The sequence below is a fragment of the Chaetodon trifascialis genome, chromosome 14, assembly GCF_039877785.1.
Source record: "Chaetodon trifascialis isolate fChaTrf1 chromosome 14, fChaTrf1.hap1, whole genome shotgun sequence".
NCBI lineage: Eukaryota > Metazoa > Chordata > Actinopteri > Chaetodontiformes > Chaetodontidae > Chaetodon > Chaetodon trifascialis.
Window position 1 is genome coordinate 14,251,065 of NC_092069.1, and position 12,944 is coordinate 14,264,008.

General features: G+C 43.8%; 2 protein-coding genes across 2 annotated transcripts; one reads left to right on the forward strand and one right to left on the reverse strand.

Annotated features, from left to right (window-relative positions):
* Window positions 1-1,755: 1,755 nt before the first annotated feature.
* Window positions 1,756-8,280, forward strand: LOC139342251 (ankyrin repeat and SOCS box protein 2-like). The gene is made up of 9 exons (XM_070979250.1): window positions 1,756-1,941; window positions 2,602-2,795; window positions 5,647-5,816; window positions 5,967-6,122; window positions 6,219-6,464; window positions 6,548-6,719; window positions 6,896-7,496; window positions 7,599-7,752; window positions 7,918-8,280. The coding sequence occupies exons 2-9, from the start codon at window positions 2,686-2,688 to the stop codon at window positions 8,046-8,048; spliced, it is 1,740 nt and encodes a 579-aa protein (XP_070835351.1). The 5' UTR covers window positions 1,756-1,941; window positions 2,602-2,685; the 3' UTR covers window positions 8,049-8,280.
* Window positions 8,281-8,288: 8 nt separating this feature from the next.
* LOC139342252 (protein FAM181A-like) lies at window positions 8,289-9,797 on the reverse strand. The gene is made up of 2 exons (XM_070979251.1): window positions 9,683-9,797; window positions 8,289-9,563 (listed from the first exon to the last, which is right to left on the reverse strand). Exon 2 carries the CDS (start codon window positions 9,500-9,502, stop codon window positions 8,726-8,728), a length of 777 nt encoding a protein of 258 aa, XP_070835352.1. The 5' UTR covers window positions 9,503-9,563; window positions 9,683-9,797; the 3' UTR covers window positions 8,289-8,725.
* Between the last annotated feature and the right edge of the window lie 3,147 nt (window positions 9,798-12,944).

Sequence of the window (12,944 nt, forward strand, 5' to 3'; positions counted from 1 at the left end):
CTACACGCAGTTTTTAAAGGTCGCTCCGGGGCGTGTCGAAAGGCAGGCCATCGAATCACGTGAGACTCTTTGTGGCGCGCGGTGTAATCTCGCCTCACGGAGCTGAACTAATCAAAGAATCATACGAGGGGCTCATCTGCTTCTCACTATGGTCAATCACATATAATTTCAATGACCAATTTTCAATGGCATTTCAACATTGTTCACAGCATGCATTAGACACTTTCTATGGTTGGGTGAAAACATTAAATGATAATCATGGTACAGTTTTATCCCAACAGGTATAATAACTCAATGAATAACTAATACAAAAATAAAGGTAGGAATAAAGAGAGGCAGATTATATTTGTCAAAATGATTATCACGATTATGGTTACTTATCGATAAATGTGCCAAGTCAAGCATATTCAATCTGACGGTTAGGAAACTCTGGATGGCAGTATGGTTTTGTGGTGACAATTCATACAAACTTTTATAAAACCGTTAAAATCACAACTTGGTCATACTTCAGGTCAGAGATACGGGAAAAACATCAATATTATGCGTACCCCGAGTATTGGGGGAGTAATTAGCATAGAGTGGGACATCCTGGTTTAGAGATAGGCGTTGACCTTTTGGCTCTCTTTCTTCAGTGTAAAGTAGTTTACTGAGCCAGACTTCCTGTCTCTCTTCGAAATCAGATTGCATTATAGGTAAACTAGACGGTCTATAATTCAATCGGTTGGCGGGTTTACACCTCCATTTCCCTTGAGTGTCACCAGAAAAGGAGGGAAAGAAGGGGTCAGTTAAAGGCCGGTTCTGCTACAATAGGATGACATTACCATCAGAAAAATGTCAGCAAAATAGGAGGACATCCGTGGTGTCGTGGTCAGCAGATCAACACATACATACACCTAATCAAATGGCATAGTTTATCATTTGGCTTTAAGGTACGCTCACGAGTGAGTAAAGAGAAGATGGAATCATTTGGCTTTACGATTGAGGAACAGAGAAGACAAATAATAAGAATCCCCATTACACTAGTTTCAGGGCTCTGTCTCTGTGTATGCTGGCTCACTGACAAGGCTTCCTGATGTACATAAATGGAACAGAGCCATGGCTAACCTTGTTAATTACCTGTGCTTTTCCTGCCATGACAAGTCAAAGTATCTGATGAGAACAGGGCTCAATCCAGGCCTTCTGAGACATTTAAATGGCGCAGAGCCATCCACAATGGTATTAGCTTTGCCCGGGCATTTCTTGCCATGACAAGCCTGTGAAAAAGGTCACAGAGAACGGAAGTGCCGATAACGCTCAGAGGAAAAACGTGAGCTTGAATTGTTGTGTCTCAGTATTGTTATCTTCTTATCCAGCAGCCCTGCTCTGCTCTACCTTCAAGATGTTAAATCTAGATGTAACTGCCATGAAACACCTTGTATTTATTTTTAGAGATGTAACAAAACAGTGTGTGCGGACATTTCCTGTCACATTTCACCTTCAAAGTAACTATAAAGACCATAAATTCCAAATTATTTGTGTATGTGCTGGTTGGCCTTTTTGTAGCATTACCTGGAAACAAAGGGTGGTGCAGCTTGCACAGCACAGCTAAATCACCGGCCAAAAAGAAATCTGACAACAGCCTCAGAGCTGTGGTAGTCTAGTTCCTCCAGAAGGACTTGTTTGTGTCAAAGACAAAAAAAAAAACAAAAAAAAAAAACAAAGGCCACCTCCAGCGCTGATGCAGGAAGCTTTTTTCACAAACACTTCCTAAGAAGTGATTGTGACACCAAAAATCAGCAGTCAAAGACGTCTGCTGGTCGAACACGTTCTCGCACTCCACACGCTCATGTGAGAGCTGATACAACAGAGGGATATTGCACAGTGTTATAAAGGGGATCAACACTTGTTGTTGTAATGTTAAAGCCACTTCTGTGAATGAAGAACCAGGAACACTTTCATGTGGTGAGTAAAGGACTTTAAATTACAGTCGAAGCTTTAAAGAAAAGTTTCTAAACAGTTTTCTGCAATTGGCTATCCAAATGTGTTTAAATCTCTCCTCTCTCTCTCTCTGTGTGTGTGTGTGTGTGTGTGTGTGTGTGTGTGTGTGTGTGTGTGTGTGTGTGTGTGTGTGTGTGTGATCTTTGTTTAAACATATAGTGAGTGTAACAGTATTTTCCGTGTTCATTGGTCACAGTTGAACAAATAAACTATAACTCCAGCTTTATGTGTTATTCCAACGGCATCTTTCTGCTGCATAACTCGCTGCAGCACTACACAGCACCTCACATCAGTGTTGCCTCTGGAGCAGCGCAGTCAAGTGGACTCAAACACAGTTGAACATGCCCTTAAAAGGCATCTATGCTCATGGCCTGAGCTGCTGCTCTCTGATGTCTGCCAGTGCAGATTTCAGCTCTGTCAAATGAGGGTGGTCTCTAATTCATGCAGTATGTCTATGCAGTGTGTGTGTGTGTGTGTGTGTGTGTGTGTGTGTGTGTGTGTGTGTGTGTATTATGCCGTGCATTTATTATTTTTTGCTTTATGGACTTTGCTAACCTGTTTTTACAATTGCTGCTATTCCTGCTCTGACTTTCTTTTTTTAAATCTTCTGGTCTGGATCATCAGCGTCATCACTGGTCTGTGAAGAAGACAGCAGCACACTGCTTGATGTCCTGAGTCCTCAGATTGGACAACACGTCTCCTCCTGTGATGATCGCAGTCAGCAGATCCGGGTCTCTTTACCAGAGGCTAAACAACGATACCAAAGTCTTTGCCCTGAGTCTCCACAGTTCAGCTAACTCAACAGTAAACTTGCTCAGGTGAGGACACATGATATTACTTTGAGACACCTTTTCACAACAGGTATTGTATAGTACGCACACGCACTTGAGATTTCACTTTACAAATGTCGTATAATAAAACAATCCTGAGTAGTCCCTTTGAAATATTCGAATTAGTTATTTTATGTGATTAAAAATGAGCTGTTTTGTGCTTATTTACAGTCTATATACATTGAAGTAAAGTAATTTACATTGTTATCAATTCTCAAAACAGTTGATCAGCATAATTAGTTGTCAAAAGAAAAAGACTTTTGTCTGTTTTGAATATCTGACGGAGAGACTTGGATGCTTGTGAAATCATTTACATGAATATGTGTAGCTTAGCTCAGTACAGGTGTCTGTTTCTCCAAAAACCCTTATGTGGTCAAGTGCCTGAACATAAATTTAATGTTCAATAAATGATCACATTAAAAATCTCTATAATCCAACACATGGTGTTTACAGCAACACACTGAATTGTAGTTCTATAGTGTTAACACACCCTGGAGGTGAAGTGGGACAAATTCAGATTCCTTTATTATTAACTATTCCATTTCAGATAATGTGGTAAAAGTTTTATATCTAACACACACACACACACACACACACACACACACACACACACACACACACACACACACACACACACACACACAAAAGGGCAGCTAAAAGAAAAGCACCCCAGCCTTCAGGCAGCCTGACTGTAAGTGTGCAGGAGCGATTTCTTTTTACACCCATAACACTGAAATAAACACTGTATGTGTATCTGCATGATTAAAATGCTGCTTCTATGACTTTCATTTCCTGTCAATGCCATAGACTGACATGTGGTTTGTCAATCACAAAACACCTCCCTCTTGTGGAGAAACAGCGTGGTAGTGAGTCACAAACAGTGTTGAGTACAACATTACTGTGATTCCACTACTTTTGGTGGTAACTAGAAAAGTAACTAATTACTTTTTCACAATTGTAGTTAGTGAAATTTGAATAGGCTTGTTAGTCACTACTTTTGTCTTATGTGAAAATATTCAACATCTGCAGAGGATAGCAGACAAATGTCACCTAATTATTTATTAACTGTAGCAAAGCTCAGGTAACGTGTACATCCAGCTTTGTGTGGGCTTTCTTCTACAAATACCATCCATCCATCCATTTTCTATGCCGCTTATCCCTTTCGGGGTCGCGGGGGGCCGGAGCCTATCTCGGCTGTCAACGGGCGGGAGGCGGGGTACACCCTGGAATCGCAGGGCACATACACACAACCATTCACACTCACACCTAGGGGCAATTTAGAGTCACCAGTTAACCTAATGAGCATGTTTTTGGTCTGTGGGAGGAAGCCAGGGTGCCCGGAGAGAACCCACGCATGCACGGGAAGAACATGCAAACTTCACACAGAAAGGCCTGACCCGGGAATTGAACCGGTGACCTTCTTGGCACACGCACTACCTGCTGCGCCACCGTGCAGCCCTCTACAAATACCATTTAACCAAAACAATACAAGTGCAGCGTACAGGTAGAAACACAAGTCACTGCTGCCCTCTGATGGCCAGGAGTATTAATAACATCCATCACCACAGTGATGTCCTTATGGTCATTCCTGAAGCTTCCACTGAGGACAAAAAGGTCATTTCATCAGTATTGTTTCTTGGAACTGGAGGGGTTGGAAGAGTGCATTCTACAAATATACTCAGATTACATACAGTGGGGTTTAAAAGGCATAATTCTCATTTTTCATATACATGGAAAGGGTACTCAGGTGTTTCTCGGATCAAAAACAGCAAACTTAAAAAGCGATGCTGAGTCTTAACTTGCTTTGAAGCTTGAAGTGTAGACCATCGCTTCAGAAATCAGAAGGTTTTACAATGTACTTTAGGAGCCAGTCAAATATTTCTTGGGGGGGGGGGTCAGTGGGGGCCTCATGGCCCCAGTATTTCTTGGCTGCGGCCCTGCTGCTGTAGTTGATTACAGGAGCTTTCAGCTGTGGCTTGAGTGCTTGAGCGACTCTTGAACAGTTGGTCTGTCTTTTATCTTCTGTATTAGTCATTGTTATTCATTGTTTTGTGTTCTTCCTCAACTATTCCTGTTCCCCTTTAAGATTAGTGCTTTTTATTATCTGGTTGTTTAATGTGGAAACCAGCCGATGAAATAAAGATATTATGCAAAGACAGACACCTCGGTTTCGCCTGCATTATCTCCGGCGCTGATTGCCCTATCTCTGCATGTCCGAGTCTCTTGACATATAAGGATCAGCCCGTCACCCTCCGGCCTGACAATACAGTCCCAAAATAATCTGAGAGCGCACAGCTGCGCCCCGCTCCGCCGCCGCCGCTGCGCCCTGCGAGGACACACTGCCGTCAAATCTCTCATCAATAATGACCAAATTCAGCTATTCCGAGTACCTTTCTCAGTTCCGTAGTGCTGGGGGTCAGTGCAATAATGTTCTGTCGCGTCTACGAGGAGACAGGAGGAGAGGAGACGGTCACGACGTAACGTCAGAGCCGGAGTGAGTCATACAGACACGGAGGCTTCGTGTGTGTGTGTGTGTGTGTGTGTGTGTGTGTGTGTGTGTGTGTGTGTGTGTGAGGTCTGAGGTCTTTTGTGTCACTATAAAAGAAGATGACTAAGACATCTTTCGTGTTAAGTGATTTAATTACATGCTATATTTAATATAATTGCTTGTATAGTTTAAATAAAGCCAATAAAATTCAAACAATCGCCTAAATATAAAAATTTAAGGTCCATGGTTGCGTCAAAACTACAGCCCCCAAGCAGTGCTTATGTCTGTCTGAAATCACACTTAATTGCTTTTAATTATAACTCAATTCAAGTGCTTCTCTCCCCTTTCAAGAGATGTTGACCCGGTGGTCTTCGCCGTCAGGAGAGGGGATGCGAAGGCTGTTAGTGATCTGGCAACATCCGCTGCTCACCGCCTGCTGAAGGAGAACAAAGACGGGTGGATACCGCTGCACGATGCTGCCTTCTGTGGACAGACGGAGTGCGTGAAGACCCTACTGAGAGGTATGCCATTGACAGCATTATTGAGGGTCTCAAACAGTGTTCCATTTGAGTCATATGGGCTCAGTGATAATGTAGGAAAAAAGAGAACGCAACATTTTCCAAATGATAAATATGTCACTCAGCTGGTTTGTGTGATGTCCTCTGCACCAGCCCATCCAAGTTCAGTAGACAAACGGACCTTGCAGGAGCAGACAGCCTTGCTCCTCGCTGTGTCTTGTGAGCACTTGTCATGCGTGCGGTGCCTTCTGGAGGCAGGCGCCGACCCCGACATCAGCAGCAAGAACAAAGAAACCCCTTTGTACAAAGGTACAGCTGTGAAATCAATTGTATATAGCAAAACAAGCATGGATAACTGTATATCAGCCAGGCAGTAACGACTCAGTGTCTCATCTGTTTCTGCAGCTTGTGAGTTGGAGAATGTGGACATGGTGAGCCTCATTCTGTCCTACGGGGCCACTGTGAACCAGCGGTGTGCTCAGGGTTGGACAGCCCTCCATGAGGCTGTATCCAGGAACAACACAGAAATCTGTGAGATCCTAATAAGAGCCGGGGCCACAATCAATCCAGCTAATACCTACAGTATCACACCACTCATTGTAGCGGCTCAGCAGGGACAGATGAGCGCACTGCACTACCTTATTGGAAGAGGTACTTTTCTTCACAAACACTTCCTCCTTTTCACATGTCTGATCCCTGTTGAAAGGTTATAATGGACTAATGCTTTTCTGTAGGTGCTGATGTGAACATGCAGACGTGCGATGGGGCCACGGCGTTGCATGCGGCCAGTAAAAATGGTCACAAGGAATGCGTAGCAGTGCTGATGACTAAAAACGCAGATGCCAACAGACCCACCAACTCAGGACTATTGCCACTGCATGTTGCTGCCCAATATGGACACCATGAGTAAGCTGAGATACAGTAACTTGTTTATTAGGTATCATCATAATAGAGAGTGATCAGATACAAAACTTAGAATATACAGTAGAGTGGTTACTGTGCATGGAGCTACAATAAGAGTTGAAGAAACTGCTTTGTATTTGTTGTATTTTCTGTTGTTAACATCCTCACTTTGTGTTCAGGATTGTCTCCCTGCTGGTCCCAGTGACGAGTCGAGCCAGGCTCCGCCACAGTTGCGTCAGCCCCCTCCACCTGGCAGCAGAGCACAACAGACACACTGTGGCAGCTGTGCTGCTGAAGACAGGTGCAGATGTAAATGCTGCACTGGCCCACAGTCAGTCCGTCCAGTATGCTGATAGACGGGTAACAGCCCTCTACTTTGCCATCGCCAATGGCTGCACCGAGACAGCAGCGGTGTTACTGAAAGCAGGCGCTAGTCTAAGCCTGGACCCAGTCAGTCCTCTGCTGATGGCTGTACAGCAGGGCTGTATCAGCACTGTGTCCTTACTGCTGGAGAGAGGGGCCGATACCAACGCCAGAATCGCATCTTATGCTACCACGTTCCCCGCAGTTGTTGCACTTTGCATGAATAATCTCCCTCTACTCAAGTGCCTCCTGGACAATGGCTGCGATGCCCTCTCTTGTTTTACGTGTTCACATGGCCGTGCCCCTCATCCAACAGCAGGAGGATCCCATATGAGAAGTGGCAGCAATGGATATGTTCTGCAGAATGACAATATGCTTCCTTTAAACTGCAGTGAGCCACCAGAAAGGGCAACACAGGTGTGAAAATAAGCACGAACAGTATCAGAGACTTCACTGGAACTGAAATTTGTATGTTCTTGATCAGGAAGTTAACTTTTTTTCTCTGATTGTCTTCTTCAGTTCTGTGAATGGATCTCAACATCAGTTATGAGTAAATGGGCTGGACCGATCATAGACCTGCTGCTGGAGCATGTAGGTCATGTTCAGCTGTGCAGCAAGCTGACTGAACTGCTGGACAGCCGGGAAGAATGGCTCGCTGTTAAGAGGAAGTCATGTAAGCATCAGACAAAATCTTATCAGTCACTTACATCCTAACATGCAAACATGTCTCTCTGTGTGGCTGTCTTTCACTTCCTCACATAAGCATACAACACAAATATAGTCTAAAAATATTCAAGTGATAGTCTTCTTTGTCTTTTCTCTTTTGTCTCGTCCACAGTGTCACCTCGTCCACTCCTACACCTTTGCAGATTACGGATTCGGACCCAGATGGGGAGATACAGACTGAAATCTCTCATAAGCCTACCTCTGCCAGACAGACTGATCAGATACCTGAGCCTGGCTGACTGACGTCAAATGAACATCAAGCAATATAGGCATCAGGGATGTGGCTAAATTTATCATTTTGTGTTCCTTTTTTAGTCACCTCTATTATCTTGAATCTGTAAATGCAATTCTCTATGTATAAAACCTCTATTTATAACATATGTAATGTGACAATGCATTTCTTTAATCTGTCCGTCAGAATGTTTTGGAGCTTCACAGAAATGCTCAGTAAAATGATCCAATGCCCAAAGGAGTTCTTGAGGGAAGTTGAGTCATTTATTTGAAAATAAAAGGCATTGTTTCAAATGTGCCCATCAAACATTACTTTGACAAAGAAAAAGCAAACTATGTCCCACATTCTATTCTCATAGCTGAAAGAGGAAACTAAAACAGGATGCTTTCATTCATTTGCATGACTTTTGGTACTTAAGAAAAATCTAAAAGAGGAAACCTTTCAACTTACTGTCAGTTTTCAGATACTTGGCATCTGAGTGGCATGAAAGCGAATATGATGAAGTTATTCTGCAAGTGCAACTTAGTCCTTTAGATTTAAACAATAAAAATAGATGAAGCATTCCAATAAGTGCTTGAGGAAGTGTCTTGTGTACAAGTGTTGAAAGAGGAAGTCTGTGTAGAACGTAAAAGGGAAATAATTAGTCCTATTTACAGATTTTTGTGTGATGGCTCCATTAGTAGTGTACTTAAATGAACCCAAACACACTGAAGATCGGTGACTGGACGGTGGGTTTGGTCGGTATGGGTTTGACCACAACGTGCGTGTGAATTTTTTGTCCGTAAGGATGCTCAGGTCTCTCTATCTCAGTCCCTGCTGCTTTGCTCCACAGCCCCAGGGGCGGATGGGGGACAACAATGTGACTGTGGAGGACCTGATGTCCGTGGTACTGGAAGGGGCAGCAGCCGCACACGCTCACACAGTGATGGGAGGTCAGGTCCAATTTCAGAGACTCTTTGTCCGCAGCGCTGCGTCGGCTGGACGCAGACAGAGTGGCCTTTGCGTCATCATAACTCCTTTTCCTCTTGTCGTTTTCGCTGCCCTCAGACGTGCCTGCAGAGTGCTTTCTCAGTCCAAAATGCGAGTGCTCCCTCTTACTTTGGGTCAACTTGGGTTCCTCCCAAAATGAGGCTGGTAGCTGGCGTTTCCTCATAGGCACCTGCTCCACAGCGCTGCCCACGTTCTCCACACCTTGCGCATCCGAACTGACCTTCTCTGTGACCTTCACGCTCTGCTGAACGGTCCCCACCGGCTTGGCGCAGCCGTACTCAGCAGACCTGTGCGTGTGGCATCTCGGGACTCTGGAGTACTTCTGAGAGAAACGCTTGAGTTGTTTCTGCAAATATTTCCTGTGATCCACAGAGCGTCTGCACGGCGCTGACTTGTCCAAGGCCGCTTTGATATCGCTTGATGCCAAATTCACGAAGTTCAGCAGCGTCTTAACCTCACTGTCTGAGCTCGCCATTTTTTGCAAAGATTCTGGTAAAAATCAGTCCATGTTAGAACTTGTAGTCCACCATCAAGATCTAAAGGGAAATCAGAAAACAAATTTAGACTTTGCGTAATTGCGCATTGCACTCTATTGTAGGAATTCTGCGATCAAGCCTAAATTAAAGGTGGTAGTGTGTGATAACCCTTTACTCACCACTGCTGGATGAGTCTAGACGCTCTCAAACACACAGTCCAAGCACAGACTTCTCTCCAGCTGCAGTAGGGAGCACTTCAACAAGTTGAATGAATATAAACTCCTTGTAGTTATGGTGCTTTCCTTGAACCAATCAGCGACCCCAGGCCCCTCACAATGCACCCCAATCAGCCTCCAAGCGCCCTGGTATCGAATTCTTCACCATTGCAAATTGTTGTCATGGAGATCTGGAAAAAGCCGCTGAGGGGATGCGATATTTTTCCTGCACGGTGATTTCTGCGCGGTGGCCAAACATCTCCTAAAGTCTGGAGTGCGCATGAATAAAAATGCGTGCAAATTCTGCAGAAATATGCGTGCATTCTGACTGATTCTGGAGCGGTTAACATTGAGTTTGTAACATAGATACCCCACATACCCTCCCCAAGAGTGATGTCAGCTGTAGGATTTGGTTGAGGGTGGGGGGGATCTAAAGAGTGCATAACCATGGAAAGGGGCTTGAACGCTCAAGAATCTTGTCTTTCTGTTTGCCCCCTCAATCGAGCGACACAAAGGCTGAATTACTCATTCAAACCTCGCGGGACAAAGGGAAAGGAGCTGGATAGCACTCCTGCATTTGTAGTCAAACATTTAGAGACTTAAATCGAGTCGTCATGAAGGAGAAAGAGTCGGACAAAGCCCATAGAATTGCCATCAGCAAACATTTTCCTGTGTCATATTATGGGGTCTCCATGGCTCCCTCTGGCCCGCGGACAATAGCACAAGTTTGCACACTCGAATACTGTCACCCTGCCAACGGCAACAAGGGCCCAAAACAGGACAATCCCCCAGAGAAAGCATGGGCTCCGCGGGGAAGGTTGCAATGGAGGAGGAAAGGGGGACTTGTGAAATGCTAATTGAGCTTCATCCCCTTATTGAAGTGGAAAAAGAGTACCTATCGTTCCATTGAATCAGTGGAGTGAGATGTGAGGAAACCGTTTGTCTGGTAAGTAACACCTCATGCTTGTGCACTGTGCTGCCCTTAAAGCACCTCTATAGCAGCAGGACAGGGAGTCCTAAAAAATCCTGCAATCGATATCGATGCTACAGGCCATTTATTCAGAGGGAGCTGCAGGCTACATGATTGATTGCCTCATTCACTCAGTTTGGGGTTGTCTGAGGAGAGCCCTGCAGGTCTGCATGTGCTCTAACTGGTCTATCTTTTTTAGGCAGTACATCCCTCTTGTTCTGGAGAGGCAATGGGACCCTATTGTCCCCCTCCCTTCTTCTTCCCTTCACCTCTCTGCTCAGCTGAAAAGGCCAATTAACAATGGGGCTCCCCTCCCCTGGCCTGTCACCCCACTCCTGCGCTTTTGAAGTGAGGGAGAATGAGAAAGAGGAAGCACAGTGACATCTATAAATCCCACAAACTGTCGCCATCCTTGTGCCAAGACAGGTGGACACAATGTTTGTTGATCTTTTCAGATATTCTGAAGGTTGAGGTAATTGATGGAGTTTTTCTATATTTCACTATCCACTTTAATCCACTTTCAGAGAGTCACAGCTTCTGCCTGAATATACCATCAGTCCACCTAACACAGACAAGCCAACACACAATGTCACTGCTGCATGTGCGCACCAAAGATATGCAGCTAACTTGCATATCTTTGGTGCACATGCAAACTGCACTCAGAAAAGGTTGTAGCCTGGAAGTGTTTGAGTTCTGCAATGATGCACTGGGATGTTACAAACTACCGGACCATCTTTCCTCACCATGTTTGCATTCTGAAACAGAAATCTATTTAGTGGAAGCCCCACGGGGATCTAATAAAACTGAAATCTGACTCTGTCTGTGCAAGATCCTCAGCAGAAGCTGTCCAAGACACATCCATTAGTGTAACTTCATATGGAAAGCGACGCTCAAAAATAGCCCAAATAATATAGGCTACAAATAAGATAAGACTGTATAGATCCTCAGGGGAGAACAAAGTGTTACAGCAGTGCAATAAAGAGACCAGATAAAGATACACGAGCAAAGAAGATAAGAAAAATCTGAAAAATGTAAAGTTAAGGATCCATGATAGCTTTCTATAGGCCAAAGTAAAATCAGAATTACCTGGAAGAATTTCATTTGCCTCTTCATCACGCTTCACCTTAAAAACAGTGAGCGTTGGAGATAAATGCTGATTATTCTCACATCCTCTGGTGATGTGAACAGATTATGATATTCTGACAGAATATATCTTTAGATTCCTGAGAACAGGGAGATGGTGTATCTCTGATTGATAACAGGAGAAGTCATGTCAGGAAGCAACCTGTACCTCTGAAGTTCTGCAAGTTAGCTGCAAAAGAGCAATAACTACAAAACTGGTAGATAGTCTTAAACATTATGCTTAGCGAGAGAGATAGAAAAACTGACATTTCACTGCAGACAATAAGAAATTTAAGGACAATATGGACATACACAATGCTAAGACTAATGTGTTTCCTATGTGGTTTCCATGCTTTGTTGACATTTGTGCTCTATTTTTCTCTTATAATTTTTTTAAACTGTTATGAATAAAAGAGAGTTTATACAGATGCAAAATAAGTGATCAGAGTTTACATTAGAAAAGAACTATAATAAAAGTACAATATGAGCTCTAAATCACTTGCACTTTCCTCATTCCTTTTGCCTGGCCACTTTGTTAAAATAATGTGGTGTTTCACTTGTTTTTTTTTTTTAAGCAGGCAACACTTTAAATAACTGCTTAATTTATCCACTTGCAGTTGATTTGTGAATATGTTAATACGGAGTGCCTTAATGTCATGTGTTGCCCGACTTTCCCACTAGATGGCAATCTACCTCCACTACGATCCAGCCGAGCTGGACTGTTGCAATAAAGGAGATATACACACAGACAGTGAAGGTACATGCAGTTGAGTTCATTTTCTCTGAACGTTAATATTCCTTAAGTGACACAGGGTTTTAACATGTCTCATCGTTTGATGTAATATTTTGGGAGTCTGTTTGTTTGAAGGGGTGCTGATGAACCATCTTGGCAGGATTAATAACGCTGAAAGACCCCAGTAATCTTATTAAGAGGTTTTCTTATCTGAGTTTAAAGGGATGTGATGTATGTTGTGGCAGATTGAGGCAGCAGGAAGGAAGCAGGAGGATGTAGTGTTTTTCTCTTGTCAGATAATCAATACTGGGACAGACTGTAGGAGAGGATGGACGAGCTGAACCACTGGGCACTCACTATATGCCAAATCCAGGCTTGCTGTGTACTTCAGAAACTCAGAA